Raw genomic sequence first — 14,491 nt, 5'->3', positions numbered from 1 at the left:
TGTTCAGTGGTGGAATGTAACTAAGTATATTTACTCCAGTACTGTACTTATGTACAAATTTGAGGCAGTGGGGTATTAGTATGTTTACTTATGTAAAGGATCTGAATCCTTCTTCCACCACTGGTGTTAACCAACCACAGAGAGATAATGGTTGTTGCTGCATATCTTGAGAGAGCAGTGCTGTGGATTTGGAAAGAAAATCAGGAACAAAATGTTCAACGCGCAGACTGCTTCATGGCACAACCTCTCGGAGAACCATTATTAACGCCAGATGTTGAAGCGCACACAGGGAAACGGAGGTAATAAGAGGGAGGAGAAAAGTTCAAACTGAAAACAAAAAAACGTATCACTAGAAAAGAGAGAAGCGCTTTAGAGATTTATGGAAAGTTTCTGTTTTTCCTGAAACTTTCACTAAGATGTCAATGATGGGGCTTGTTTGAGGTGGTTTCTGAAAGAAAATAGTTTAACTGCAAGCTCCTTTTTTTTTTTAATAATGGGTACTTAAAGGGGACATAAATAAATGAATGTGCTCTGATGCATTAAAGGTGCCGTAGGTAGGGTTGGGAAGATCCAGGACTTTTTTTTGAAATTTGAACATCAACAACTTCTCAGTCCCTCCCCCCTTTCTGCTAAAGCCTGAAATGATCTCCTAAGCCCCTCCCCCCACAAGGGAGAATGAATGAGCATTGATTGATACACTGGCCCTGATTGGTGCATCTGAACAGGGAGCGGTGGATTTTTGCAAATCACACTACAGGCTCTAGGTTGTTCTATAAACAGAGAAGTAAAATAAATAAATAGGCCTTAAAGTTCATAAGAAAAAGATATTGTTTATATATTTGTTGCTCATTTAATTATTTATAGGTAGGGCCAGGTACCAATATCGTGACTTCGATACCGGTTCCTAAACAATGCTTTTTTTCCGATACCAACGGACCTTTTTTCACAGCAGACATGTTGACTTGTCACAGTAGGAAAAGCACAGCTGAGACTGATAACCTTAACGATGGCTCAGTTCCATCAAGTGTCCCTGTAATATATTTCAGTAAGTCAGCATGCACAATACCAGGGTCTCTCCTAAGTGGAATGCAGCCATCAGTAATGGTTTAATACCAGGACTTCTCCTAAGTGGAACGCAGCCATCAGTAATGGTTTAATACCAGGACCTCTCCTAAGTGGAATGCAGCCATCATTAATGGTTTAATACCAGGACCTCTCCTAAGTGGAATGCAGCCATCAGTAATGGTTTAATACCAGGGTCTCTCCTAAGTGGAATGCAGCCATCATTAATGGTTTAATACCAGGGTCTCTCCTAAGTGGAATGCAGCCATCATTAATGGTTTTGAATACAACTGTGCTTTTCCTACTTTGACATGTCAACATGTCTGCCGTGAAAAAAGGTCTATTTTATAAAACAAAAAGAAATAACATTACGGCACAAACATTTGTATTTATTTTTCAGCTCCTTTTAGTGAGCCCCATCTCTGTGTGCAACATGTTTACTTTAGACAGCCAATCACAAACATGATTAGATCTTGGTAGAAGCATGCTGAGTGCTGATTGGCTCAGATCAGACTGATTGGATGAGATTTATTCCTTGGGTATTGAAATTGGGTATTGAATGACGAGGCATTTTTTCGATACTTTAGAGGCCGTTCGGTAGGTGCCTAGAAAGTATTGAATTCAGTACCCAGCATTATTTATAGGTTATGAACGTGTACCTTTTTATGAACCACTTTTCAGATTAAGACATAAATACACAATGATTAGTTCATACAAAAATAACACAGATGAATCTACCACATATTATAAAACAATTCAAATTAGACGTTAAAATAATGCTTGTACATAACGCATGAGAAATAATAATCCAACACCATAATGCAATCACATGACAGAGGCTATTTTTCATAATAAGTAGCCTACTTTTGATGTTTTAAGTACAGGTATTGATAATAAAAATGTTACTTAATAAGGTTTTGAATGCAGGACTTTTACTTATAATAGCATTTCTTTCTTTTTTTATTGCGACTTTAAATGATCTGAAAACTTCCTCCAACACTGCAGACATCCCAGGACTACATTAATGTCCGCTCATGTGGAGATGTGATGAAGAGTTCACTGTCACCAACACAGCTCAACAGCGCCCCCACTAGTGCCACGGATGATCCCGGAACTGCACTGCCACACACACATTTTTGTGTGTGCGTGTGTGTGTGTGTGTGTGTGTGTCAGAGTGAAACTAGTCGCTGTGGTTTCTTATCGGCCATCACAGCAGCGAGAAGCCGACTAGGGTCACGTTAACATCCCGCAGACAGGGATGCGTTTTACCCGCTGATGATCCGTCGACCATTTTCAGTGCATCCCCGACAGCAGCTCCTGAACGCAGCACCGAGGCACCGACATCTTGGTCGTTTTGGGCTAAAAAAATAAAAAAAATAAAAATAAACAACAAAACTACCGCGAAAAAAAAAAAATCATCCGTCTTCCCCACGGGATCGGATCATCTTGGCATCTTTCCGGGCAACAACATCGGGTGAGTGGTGATCCGAAAGACGGTGCGCGGTTTGTCCACATTCATAGCCTAAAAAAATCCAAAGTTACATGGATTCCTTCAGTTATCAACGTCTCTGTTTGGATTTGTGTGCAGCAGGCTACAATGGCAGAGCATCTGTCCCAGAGTGAGCTGGACTACCCGTTCAAACTTCTGGAGTATTTCAACGGCTTCAGGGTCTCAAAGGTAACCTATTACTACATTTATTTTATTTTTAGTTTATTTAATAAACATTTAAAGGTCCCATATTATGCTCATATTCAGGCTCATACCTGCATTTTGGGTTTCTTCTAGAACATGTTTTCATGCTTTAATGTTCAAAAAACACATCATTTTATTTATACTGTCTGTCTGAATATACCTGTAAGCTCTGAAATGCTCTGTTTAAGCGCCCTGACTTTTTTAGCCCCCCCCCTCCCAAAAAAAGCCCAGCTCTGCTCTGATTGGTCAGCAGATCTGGGTCTTCCGCATCTGTGCTCTCAGCATCTGTGCACCGTTATTGCAGCATGACTATAATGGCACTGTAGCGGCATTTTCTACCTACAGTATATATAGTATAGTTGTGACATCACAACAGTACGGTCTCCTGACTGCTCGTTTAAAGGTCCAATATGTAATATATGTACTGTAATAAATCCAAAAGTGACACCAATGCGTCATCAGATACGGCATGTTTCTAACAGTTGCGTGACCAGAGATGTAATAAATCCCTGGTAATTATTGGAGATGTATTTGAAAGATGGAGACAGCTTAGAGCCCAAAAGGACGCAGAGTTAGCTTATTTCCTCCTGAACAGGTAAGCATTAGCTTCAGGCTAATTTATCACAGCCACTAGGGATGGCATTTTTTGTCATTTCAACATTTGTGTAGCTACTAACATTGAATTATATAGATAGAGTACCCAAGTTGGTTACTCGCAAAAACAATTGAGACACTGCCAGTGAAGTGATCCCGACTGGTCCTGGCTAACGCCGCCATGCTAACCCTGCTAACTGCTAACGTTACCAGAGGACCAGGCAAGCGGGCCACGGCTGTTTACAAGGTGTAGTTCAGCGGCTGAAGCCGACAACGGTGAGTTATTTTAAGCCACGAGAGGGGGGCTGTAAATCGGGAAGGAGGAGGACTGTGAGTTTGCAGTGTGTTTAGCGACTGTTGCCGTAATTCTAAGCCATTGAAGTGTGTTCAGTCGGCAAAGTAGTGGTATTTTTAGCGTTTCGTATTGTAATTCTAAGCCGAGGAAGTGTGTCTGTCTGGCGTGTGGAGAGGACGGCGAGGTTGTGGGATTTTTAGCAGTTTCTACAGTAATTCTAAGCCGAAAAAGTGTGTCTGTCAGTTGGGTACAGAGCTCCGCGTGAGCACGGGCTTTTAGGACTGTCAATATAGCCAGCATCTAACGTTAGCTACTCCGCTGTGCTGTGGAGTAATGTCTGGTTATGTGAGACAAGCGTCTAGCAACATTGTTGTGGATGCTCCGGTCTCAGCCTGGCAACAAACCTGAACTTCGAGTCTGGGGAGGAGGGGGCGGGGGGAGACGACTCTCTCCAGTATTTTGAAATTGTACTGCATTAACTATTTTAAACACTAGCTGTCAGTATTACATATTGCACCTTTAAAACACCATCACACAATAACACAAACACACAAACACAAACGAACAGACGGACGCAGCAGTAGAGCAGCAACTCCTGTGTTCTGTGAGGTAAAATTAATGTTTTTGGCAAAGGAGGTGGCTGAGAGCAAAGATAACGGCTTCAGTCCTCCCCAATGTTGAAAGTAAACCTACGCCCTTGCCTCCAGGTGATATTTTCAGCCTGTGAGCTGGGAGTGTTTGACCTCCTGCTGAGGTCCCAGGAGCCTCTGAGTGCTCAGCATGTAGCCCGGGAGCTTAGCACCAGCGTGGACGGGATGGAGCGGCTGCTGGACGCACTGGTGGGCATCGAGATACTGGAGGTGGAGACCACCGACGGGACAGGTGAGGAGGAAGAGGACGAGGTGATAATACATTAGCTCTTTATCAGTGTGTCAATAAACACTACATATGGCCAAAAGTATGTGGACACCCGAGCCAACCATGGGGATACCTGTGAATGCATTGTGCACATTAATGAATGCAACTCTTCTCTGTGGTCAACTGTGAAAAACCCAGATGTCGGAGCTACCTTGAACACACCAACAAGGTAGAGATTTTAAAGGATAAACCTGGAGATATTATATATATTTCTTATTGTCAACGAATCCCCCCAAAAAAGACCAAAACCAACAATAAATGGATAATAACCTATAATATAAAAAAATGATTGCCAAAGTCTGATGTATTTTATTCCTGTGTGCCATGACGCTCTGTTGTTAAGACAACCCAGCAGTAAAGTGAGTGGGGGTATGTCTGTTTAATAATCAATTTAAAGAATTATTTTACTAAAATCCCCCCCGAAAAAAGAAAAAAAACTATCTGCATGACTGTTACTGTACACCCCTAGAGGGAAAAGAGAAAGTGTGTAGGATTTAGTGGCATCTAATGGTGAGGTTGCAAATTGCGACCAACTGAACACCTATTCCCTCACCCCTTTCCTTTCCATGCATGCAGTAGAACCTACGGTGGCCTTCAGGTAACGGAAACACGCGAAAGGCCCAATCTAGAGCCGGTGTTTGGTTTGTCCATTCGGGGCTACTGTAGAAGCATGGCGGTGCAACGTGGCGGGCTCCTTGGAAGATGATCCGCTCCATAGATATGGAGCCAGGGCTCATTCTAAGCTAACAATTCTTAGTTTCAGGTGATAATGCACTGATTATGAATATTGTGTTTCATTTCTGCCAATAGAGTCCCCTAAATCCTACACACTGCTCCTATAAGGGCTGCAACTCGCTATCATTTTGTCTAAATATCATCAGGAAATTGTGAACGAAATAAGTCCAATGTGACATCATAAAATTGGTTGTTTTATCTGAACAACCAAAACCCAAAGATATATAGTTCACAGTTTCATTTTAGAAGTTGGAACCGGAGAATGTTTGGAATTTTGTGTTGAAAAACGACTAAAATGGTTGACTAATCCTTCATCCGACCAATCGTTTCGGCTCTAGTGAACTGACCCTAAAACACTTGGAGTACGTCTGCATGCATGGCTGCGGTTGATACTGTGAACGTCCCTGTTAAAACAGCTTTGTACAGCAGCACCGACGTGGCTAATCTTTACCTGGCCAAAGGCAGCGGCAAGTCTCTCCACGACATGATCATCTACCAATCCCAGACCATCTACCCGCTGTGGAACAACATGGCGGACGCCGTCAGGTTAGTGGGTCTCCAATGAGACAGAGTCAAGAGGCTGAGTAGAGAGGCTGTATTAACCCTTTCAGTTCCAGGCCCAAAACTGCTTATTTTAATTTTTTGGTTTGTTTCTTATCAGCTTAAAAAATGAATGTGTTGATGAACGTTTTCTTTTTTCGGAATAACACAGGACTTTTTGAAAATGAATATTTATTTGATGTGAATAGTTGCAGTCAAGGCTTATAACAGCTTGCACGTGTAGAATTTAATGTAGGTCCGCCTCAAAAGACATACAACAAATTGCATTTTATTAGAATTGTGAAGATGTCAGATATGACAGCTCATTACAGAACAGTAACACAACTAACCTGTGACATCTTGGGGATTTTTGGTGGAACTAACGGCTTAATATAGGCTCACTACCACCTGAAAGTAACTTTTACTCAAATCAAACCATGTCATTGACCATGTGTTGATTGACAGTGACATAGACCAATCGGTTCGTCAGTTAAACACTGTAGTGGTAGCAGAAGAAGCCCAGTTTTTCTGTCTAATTATTTTCAGACTGAAGAAGAAGAAAGCGCAGTGTGAACATACAGTAATCTAAGTAACCCAGGTTAGCTAATGGCTTCCGGAGCTGCGGCACCTCTGAGGAATGTCTGCAGAACTAAAAAAGGAAACTAAGAGCAAACATTTCAATTATCATAATGTTCTCGTGTACAAACAGTAGTGTGTTATTTCCCACCACGCAGGGAGGGGAAGAATCAGAATGAAAAGACCTTCGGCCTTCCACCAGAAGATATTTTCCAAGCGATTTACAGGTCGGTGCGGATTTTGTTGCTTCTGGTGCCTCCTCATACCTCCTCAAACCACATCGCTCTCTGTGGCGCTGAAAATCTTTTAGAGTTTTATGATTCTGTAAACTTTTCCACGCAGATCAGAGGAGGAGAAGCTGAAATTCATGGGTCTGATGAACTCCTCGTGGGTTCTAGACGGACACGACATTGTGACGGCGTTCAACCTCTCCTGCTTTCAGGAGATAGTAGACCTTGGAGGTAAGAGGCTTAATTCCCTTCATGAATATTTATATATATATTTATGGTTGAACATTTTTGTTCGCATTATTGATCGTCAAACAATGTGTCTTTTTGACCAAATGGAAATGATAAAATGGCAAAAATGTATCAAATAAATCCTCTTTAATAAGAATGTTTTTGACTAAATTAAAATAAAATGCAATCAGTACATCAATAGGCAAAGGAATGGCAAATGTTGGTTACACTTCACTTGAAGGTATCTACATAAGAGTGACATGACACTGTCATGAACAAGTCATAAACGTTTATGACGCTTCTCTTAGTAAGTGTCATTCGGTTTTGTCATGACAAGTTATGGTTAGAGTTCATGTGTCATAACAGTGTCATGTGTCATGACAGTGTCATGTCACTCTTATGTAGATGCCTTCAAGTAAAGTGTTACCCAAAATGTTCACGGACACAAACAAAGATCAAACTATCGTTTTGAATGAAGTCATTGGAATGTTATGTCCCCCTGTTATTTATCAGTAAAGAAAGTGATTTCCTGTTGAAATTATTCTGTCTGAATAACTCCCAGGATGCACCGGTGCTCTAGCCCGTGAGATGGCCAAGGCTTACCCGTCCTCCTCCGTCACGGTGTTCGACCTCCCGCAGATCGTAGAAACGGCTCAGAAACATTTCTCTCAGGAGAGCAACACTGTGGTGTTTCAGAGTGGTGAGCCTCGTTCAGCCTCATTCTACCTCACTCAAAGTAGAGTTATTTTGGAGGCTGTAGTTTGTTAGAAGTGTTCCTAATATTCTTTACACCCCATTAATATGAAGGAGGGCAGAGTGAGCATATCATAAGATTAGATTAGATACAACTTTATTGTTATTGTGCAGACAAAATGCAGTTTGCGATAAACAAAGTATAGACAGGTGGTGCATAGGCAGGACAAGAAATCTAGTGCAGTGTAGACTGTAGTATACAGTTGGTTTACAGAAGGTGGTTTAGAGTAATATAAATTCAATATAAATATGTGCAGTGTATTAGCAGTTACCTTATAAGAGCAGAATAAATGTAATGTGAACAATGTATGAACAACATGTACAGATATGTGCAATGTAGTAGCGGTAACATTATAATAGTAGTAAAAATAATATAGATATATGCAGTGTATTAACAGACTACATTATAACAAAAACAGAATACATATGCATATTCAGTATGAACCATATAGACAGAAATGTACAGTATGTACAGCTATGTGCAGTGTGGTAACAGTACCATTGTAGTGCAGAAACAGTAACATTATAAGAGTAGTGAGAATAAGTGTATGTGCAGCATGGATAGTATGAAGAGCAGTAGAATATGGTTATGTATAAGTGTAGTTACAGTACATTTGTAAATAAATGGACCACTATGGGTGGGATAGGGTAGCCTCTCTCTATAACAATACAATTCAACAGCAGCATAAACTTCAGCCTCCAAAATGACCATAACGTTGAATCAACACCTCTCCAGAACAAAAAAAAGGGAATATTATAACCCTCGTGAAGGATATATTCCCTAATAAAATGGCAGCTGCGTGTGGATTTGAAATAAGTCGTGGTTGCTCAGTCACATGGGTTGTGTTGTACGTGTGCATGCAGGAGATTTCTTCAGCGGTGAAATCCCTCCCGCTGACCTGTACGTTCTGGCCAGAATCATTCACGACTGGCCTGAAGAGAAGTGCCTCACACTGCTGAGGAAGATCTATGACACCTGCAAACCAGGTGAGTGGGTGTCAAGGGCGTAACTCTGGGTTCAACGTTGGGGGGTGGGGGGAGTGGTTGAAAGCTCCACCTATCTTGCGAGGCAGTTTGTTTCATCATTGGGGTAACGAATTCTAAACGGCGGGTCTTAATAAACCAGGAACGCGTTTTTCTCCCACCCCGGAATGCTGTGTGGACTCGCCAGACCTTCCTCCGCAGCGCTGTGGAGGAAGGTCTGGCAATGCGAGACTAGTATAAGAGTAAACGCCCCTAATCAGCTGATAATGGGAAGCAGGAGAAGACTGAGTGAGTAACATAAGATAGTCTTCCTGGCTGAATTCACGCTACGCATCATGTTTCGTTATGCACTGGAGGAAGATGATGACCGTGTCTATCAAGCTTTTTACTCGTCGAAACAAGGTTTCCATGGCAACATAACAAATGCACATTCAATGTTTTTGCAATTCTTTTGCAATTGCCCAGCCTTATTTAGCCATGTGTTTACACTCCCATCTTCCGACAAAATAGAGTGGCTGTTTGAATTTTAATGTACATACAGTACTTTGGCAACCTTTGTCTCGAAAGCATGGGAAAAACAATAAGGTTTATTTGTTTAATATATGTCATTTTTGTAGCTATTCTGGTATAGATAGATAGATAGATAGATAGATAGATAGATAGATAGATAGATAGATAGATAGATAGATAGATAGATACTTACTTTATTGATCCCCAAGGGGAAATTCAAGGTCCCAGTAGCTTAAAAACATCACACACAACATACACATACATCACAAACAGGATGATAAAATAACAAATCCACATAATTAATATGGACAATAAACGAAAAGATACTAAATTACAATATCCACATGAATGTACTAAGGGCTGTATAAGCACGAGAGGCTTGCAGTGCCAGGGCAGGGACTGACCCTGTGGTTCAGTCTGCATGGTAAGGTGCTCTATGAGAGGGTGTCTCATGGTGGTGGTGGAAATAAGTCCAATAGTGCAAGGATAAAGTCTAGAGACCAGCATTAAATATGGACAATATAATATTATAATATATATTACAATATAATCTTATAATGTAATTACTGGTGTCTTGTAGGCTTATGTGGGCTGGGCATATTGTCTTTTATGCATGACACAATAATAAAATATCATTCATTCCATTACTCGGTATGTGTGTGTGTGTGTGTGCGTGTGTGCGTGTGTGTGTGTGCGTGTGTGTGTGTGTGCGTGCGTGCGTGCGTGCGTGTGTGTGTGTGTGTGCGTGCGTGCGTGCGTGTGTGCGTGTGTGCGTGTGTGTGTGTGTGTTTGTGTGTCTCCCTCTGGCAGGCGGTGGCGTCCTGCTGGTGGAAGCCTTGCTGTTTGAGAACCGACGAGGGCCCGTCATGGCTCAGATCTTCTCCCTCAACATGCTGGTGCAAACCGAGGGCCGGGAGCGCCCGCCATCCGAGTACACCCGCATCCTCAACAAGAGCGGCTTCCACAACGTTCAGGTGTGCCGGACCGGCAAGTCCTACGACGCCATCCTGGCCGTCAGATGAGCTCAGGGCAGTCCAGAGGCGTCCCTCAAAGTCTGGGGACGGTAAAGAAAGGTGACCTGGAACTTTCAAGGCCGTGGAAAGGTTTGGAGGTGGACATAAAACATGTTAAGCTCTGAAAAAAACAAACAACTGTTGCCAGTCTCAGTGCACATGGATCCCCAGTAGGGCTGCACAATTAAATTCGCAATTTTAACGAAATCGGAAAATGGACTACTACAATATCCAAATACAATATTTGTTAAAGGCAACATAAGTGTCAAACCATTCTGAATTAATTTTTGTGGTGCTGCAAAGACGTCCCGGCCTAGAAATCGTATTCTACAGACTATAGAAGACATATTTGTTTGGGACAGATGCTCGCGAAAATCACACTATAACTATAATGATTTTAACATGAAGAATTTGAATATTTTTCAATGAAAATGAGAATAATGATACAAAAATGATAATTTCCTCGAATATCGTGAATTATATTGCAATATCAGTCAAATCGCAATTAGATATTTTCCTCATATGGTGCAAGCCTACTCCGCAGTTAATGTTGTGTGATGTTTTCAGACATCATCATGTTTTTTTTTTTTTCAAAGATCGTAGCAATACAAACTAAACTAAAATTCTCCGGATTGAAGTTGCTGCTGGAAAATGTTTGTGATGAATACTTGCCACTATAGGTAACATATTTCTGCATCTTTGTGAAAAAAAAAAAAAAAAAAAGAGAATCAATTCAGGTTAAAGGAATAGTTTGACATTTTGGGAAATACCCTTATTAGTTAGTTTTTTTTCTTTTGCTAAAAGAGCGATACCACTCTGATGTCTGTACGCTAAATATGAAGCCACAGCCAGCAGTCGGTCAGTTAGCTTAGCTTAGCATAAAGACTGCAAACAGGTGGAAACCGTTAGCCTGGCTCTGTCCAAAATCAGCCAACCAGCACATCTAAAGATCACTGAATAACATGTCATATTATTACAAAGGAACCAATACAGTATCTGTTATTTGATCAAGAATTGTGGAACGTTTACAGGCTGTGCTTTTTAGGCTGGCCCCATTTGAACAGTGTTTTAAAGCCAAACATGTCATTGCTTTTACTTTGTTTCTTTTTTATTGACATGCTCAAAAATACCAAAATATGCTCAGTATTTGCAGTCATATCTTTTTGAATATCAGCCGTTCACAACCTAACACACGTACCAGAATCAAATAGAAAATAGTGACAGGCTTGATATCGGATGATAGTTTTATCATTGGTGACAGTATTTCTTTAAAATCATGGAGGGTGTATTCCAAAAAATTATAAACAAATTATTGACAGATTTGGGATAGATTTTCTTTTATTTTTTATGAATATTCAGCCACAAATATTGGGGGGGCTAGGCATCCCTGCCTACAAATCGTATTCTACAGACCAAAGAAAAACTCCTTGTTCCGGACAGATTCTCGCAAAAATCCCACTATAATGAGGTAATATCATCAGTAGGAGAGCGCCGTGAAGATAAAAAATTATTAGTTCCAAACAGATGTTTTGGGCAACAGCGTTGTTGTCAGTTTGCCCACTGTTGAAAGAAATCTTCGCAAAATGTCTGTGTATATAATTGTTTTTTTTTTAAACTTATTTTTGAAGTCAAAAACACCAAAAGTAACAACATCAACCCTGTTGCCATGAACCATGTACATATATCTACATACTTTGTGTATATTGTCCATGAACGGTAAAAAAACATCCATAAAAAGAAAAAGAGGGAAGGCAAACCAACTGCCATGTTCATTATTCCAAAGAATATGTTATCTATTTTGTCCATCTTGCAAAGCATAAATCATTTCTTAGTCGTAGAAGAAACGTCAGTCTTTTCATCTCCTGGATCGCTTTGGTGATTTCAACTCAAGTGTCTGCTGTAGTGTAGGTAGATAGAACTTCTAATGCAGTAAACAAATATGACGCTTTAGAAAATACAGATTTTTTGTGTATGTTGTGATATTGTGTTATTGTGGGACCGTGTGTTCCTGGCTTTCCCGTTTACTGTGACAAGTTCATGTTCCCTCTCAGACTGCATGTACACCAGACTCTGCAGAACAAACCTTAGTTTACCTCCATTATTCCTCCACTGGTGTTAAAAAGTTCTCTTTATTTTTTTTATTTTTGGACTGTGTGTTTTTATGAACTTTCAAATTTATTGGTATTTGTTGCATTTCAACATCTCGTGTTTACAACAGAAAGTAATTTACATCATCTCAGCTCTAAATAAGTACCGAAAATGTCACATATTGAATACTGTACATACTACAAAACAGTGTAAGAGGTGCAGGAAACATTTTCCTTTTTTTGTGATCTGCCTGTGTGTCATAGATGAAAATGTCATACTGTTTGATAGAAACATTTAGAATCAGCACACGGTTCTGTAAGCTCGTTTCCTGTCCTCTGATCATTCCACGTGTGGGCATCACACAATCTTAAGATTAAATCCGAGACCTACACTACATCTGGTTAGTTCTTTCTAAATAGTTTATTCAACAAAACAAAAAATATATTTAAAAGCAACATGCATGTGTAAAAAGCCCCTAGGTGATGGATGTTGACAATGCAGCTGTCTTTCTATTGTTGCAGGGGTTTTTTTTATGTCATGTAACTGCTGAAATTAAACATTGGTTTGTCAAAGGACAACACACAAACAATGACATATTCCATCTTTTTTATGTATTTCAATGCTAATAATAAAAAAAAATACACCCTGGAAGTGTGCATAAGACATCAGTTGTTAAGGGGATTTTTAGGGGATGATTTGCTTAGGAGTATCGCTGTCTGTATGTAATGTACTGTATGTCTGCAACCCTGTCAATAGAATATTTGATACAGTTAAATTGTCTTAACTTGTAGCTTTGTAAGAAAATGGGATGTTAAAGGTGTTAACATAAGATTTCTGGAATTTCCTTTGAATGATAAAAAAAACCCCTTTATTGTAGCTTTTAATCATGTAGTAAAGCAGTAAAATCAATAATGGAATAACTATCACATTACGGGACTTTAACTTGCAGCTAATCGTTTTTGTATTTGTGTATTTGCACAGGTTAAAATCATATGAATGACATAAAAATAGCAATTCATGGAAGGGAAAAACGAATAGGATCTATAGGACTTGAACTTGAACGGGAGAAAAAAACGCTCAAAATGTATCTCCTCATGTCAGGATTAAATGACATTTAATTGAAAAACTAATTAAATATAAATAAAGTTTCTTGTAACAAACAAGCCGGAGTGCAGATAGTAGTGGGGAGCAACACTAACAAAGAGTTTTTTGTTGTTGGAAGGAAACTTTTATTGGAGGGAAAATAGTCTATTATGTCTTGTGTCATTTCCTAACTAAATACAGGCTATTTCCTTCTTTTAAACTCTAGTTTTAGGTGTTCTGTCTGAGTGTTTTTAATAGATAAAACGGTGTACTTTCCATTTACAGTATGGTACTTTCCAAAAAAGGAGTCAATGGGACAGCTGCGTCCTGCACACTTATAATAATGATGTTCACATTATTCGTTTGTTGACACTTAAACTGGCAAACTGGCAACGTGACACGAAATTTTTTTTTATTTTATTTTAACCAAGAACATTAATATTACAAAACAAGAATGGGACAATGTTATCACTTCAATGACTATCAATGTCATCACTTATTACATGGCTTGGTTGAATTCTAATGTAGAATGCGGTCTGTTATTTCTTGATAACAGACCGCTGCTAAGGATAACACACCGTTCCCCCCTTCAGGCTGATTCAGTCCTGATCACCCTGTCGGGGTTGTATTCGCTATAACTACCGCCTCGCTCTACATGATCCCTTACATAACATATCTAATATAAAAACGTGACAGCAATTAACTTTATAAAAATAAAAAATAAACTAAATTACAGGGGACATTTGATGATGCATACTATGAAAAATGCATACACATATGAAACGATATTTAATAAGCCACATACCAGGGTATTACTTATTAATAACAAATTATAATGAAGTTATACCAAAAGGTGATCTTCAAAGTTTTGCTTTTTGACGAATTTCAATGATTTGACAAAGTATTTTATTTCATTAATAACCCCCATGGAATTAGGCTTTCTGTTTTTTTTCCACTTACAAATATGGATTCTTTACCATAAGAATTACTGTATCCATTAAAGAAGATATGTGGTTGTTAAGGTTTTCCATCTAAAATAAGACATCCATTAAGCTGAATATGGGAATACTGACATTGGAAACATAATAATGAAAACATGTTTTCCTGCATTAGGAGCTGCAGGATTAGTGGTACTGGGGCCGGTTAAGGGGGTTCTGCTGCCCTCCAGCGGCGCACAGGCGCAGCTACA

General features: G+C 39.7%; 1 protein-coding gene across 2 annotated transcripts; it reads left to right on the top strand.

Moving 5' to 3' along the window:
- Positions 1-2,177: 2,177 nt before the first annotated feature.
- Positions 2,178-12,901, top strand: asmt2 (acetylserotonin O-methyltransferase 2). 2 transcript variants are annotated; one of them, XM_028565852.1, is made up of 9 exons: positions 2,178-2,536; positions 2,654-2,740; positions 4,352-4,526; positions 5,714-5,843; positions 6,572-6,640; positions 6,756-6,874; positions 7,434-7,571; positions 8,489-8,611; positions 9,929-12,901. In XM_028565852.1, exons 2-9 carry the CDS (start codon positions 2,660-2,662, stop codon positions 10,138-10,140), a joined length of 1,047 nt encoding a protein of 348 aa, XP_028421653.1. In that variant the 5' UTR covers positions 2,178-2,536; positions 2,654-2,659; the 3' UTR covers positions 10,141-12,901. The 2 variants fall into 2 exon arrangements, with proteins under 2 accessions (XP_028421653.1, XP_028421652.1); XM_028565851.1 differs by having other exon boundaries at positions 2,651-2,740.
- The last annotated feature ends 1,590 nt before the right edge of the window (positions 12,902-14,491 follow it).

Source organism: Perca flavescens, chromosome 20 (genome assembly GCF_004354835.1).
Source record: "Perca flavescens isolate YP-PL-M2 chromosome 20, PFLA_1.0, whole genome shotgun sequence".
Taxonomy (NCBI): Eukaryota; Metazoa; Chordata; class Actinopteri; order Perciformes; family Percidae; genus Perca; species Perca flavescens.
The sequence above is the reverse complement of the archived record's forward strand: the minus strand, read 5'-3'. Positions and strand labels throughout refer to the sequence as shown.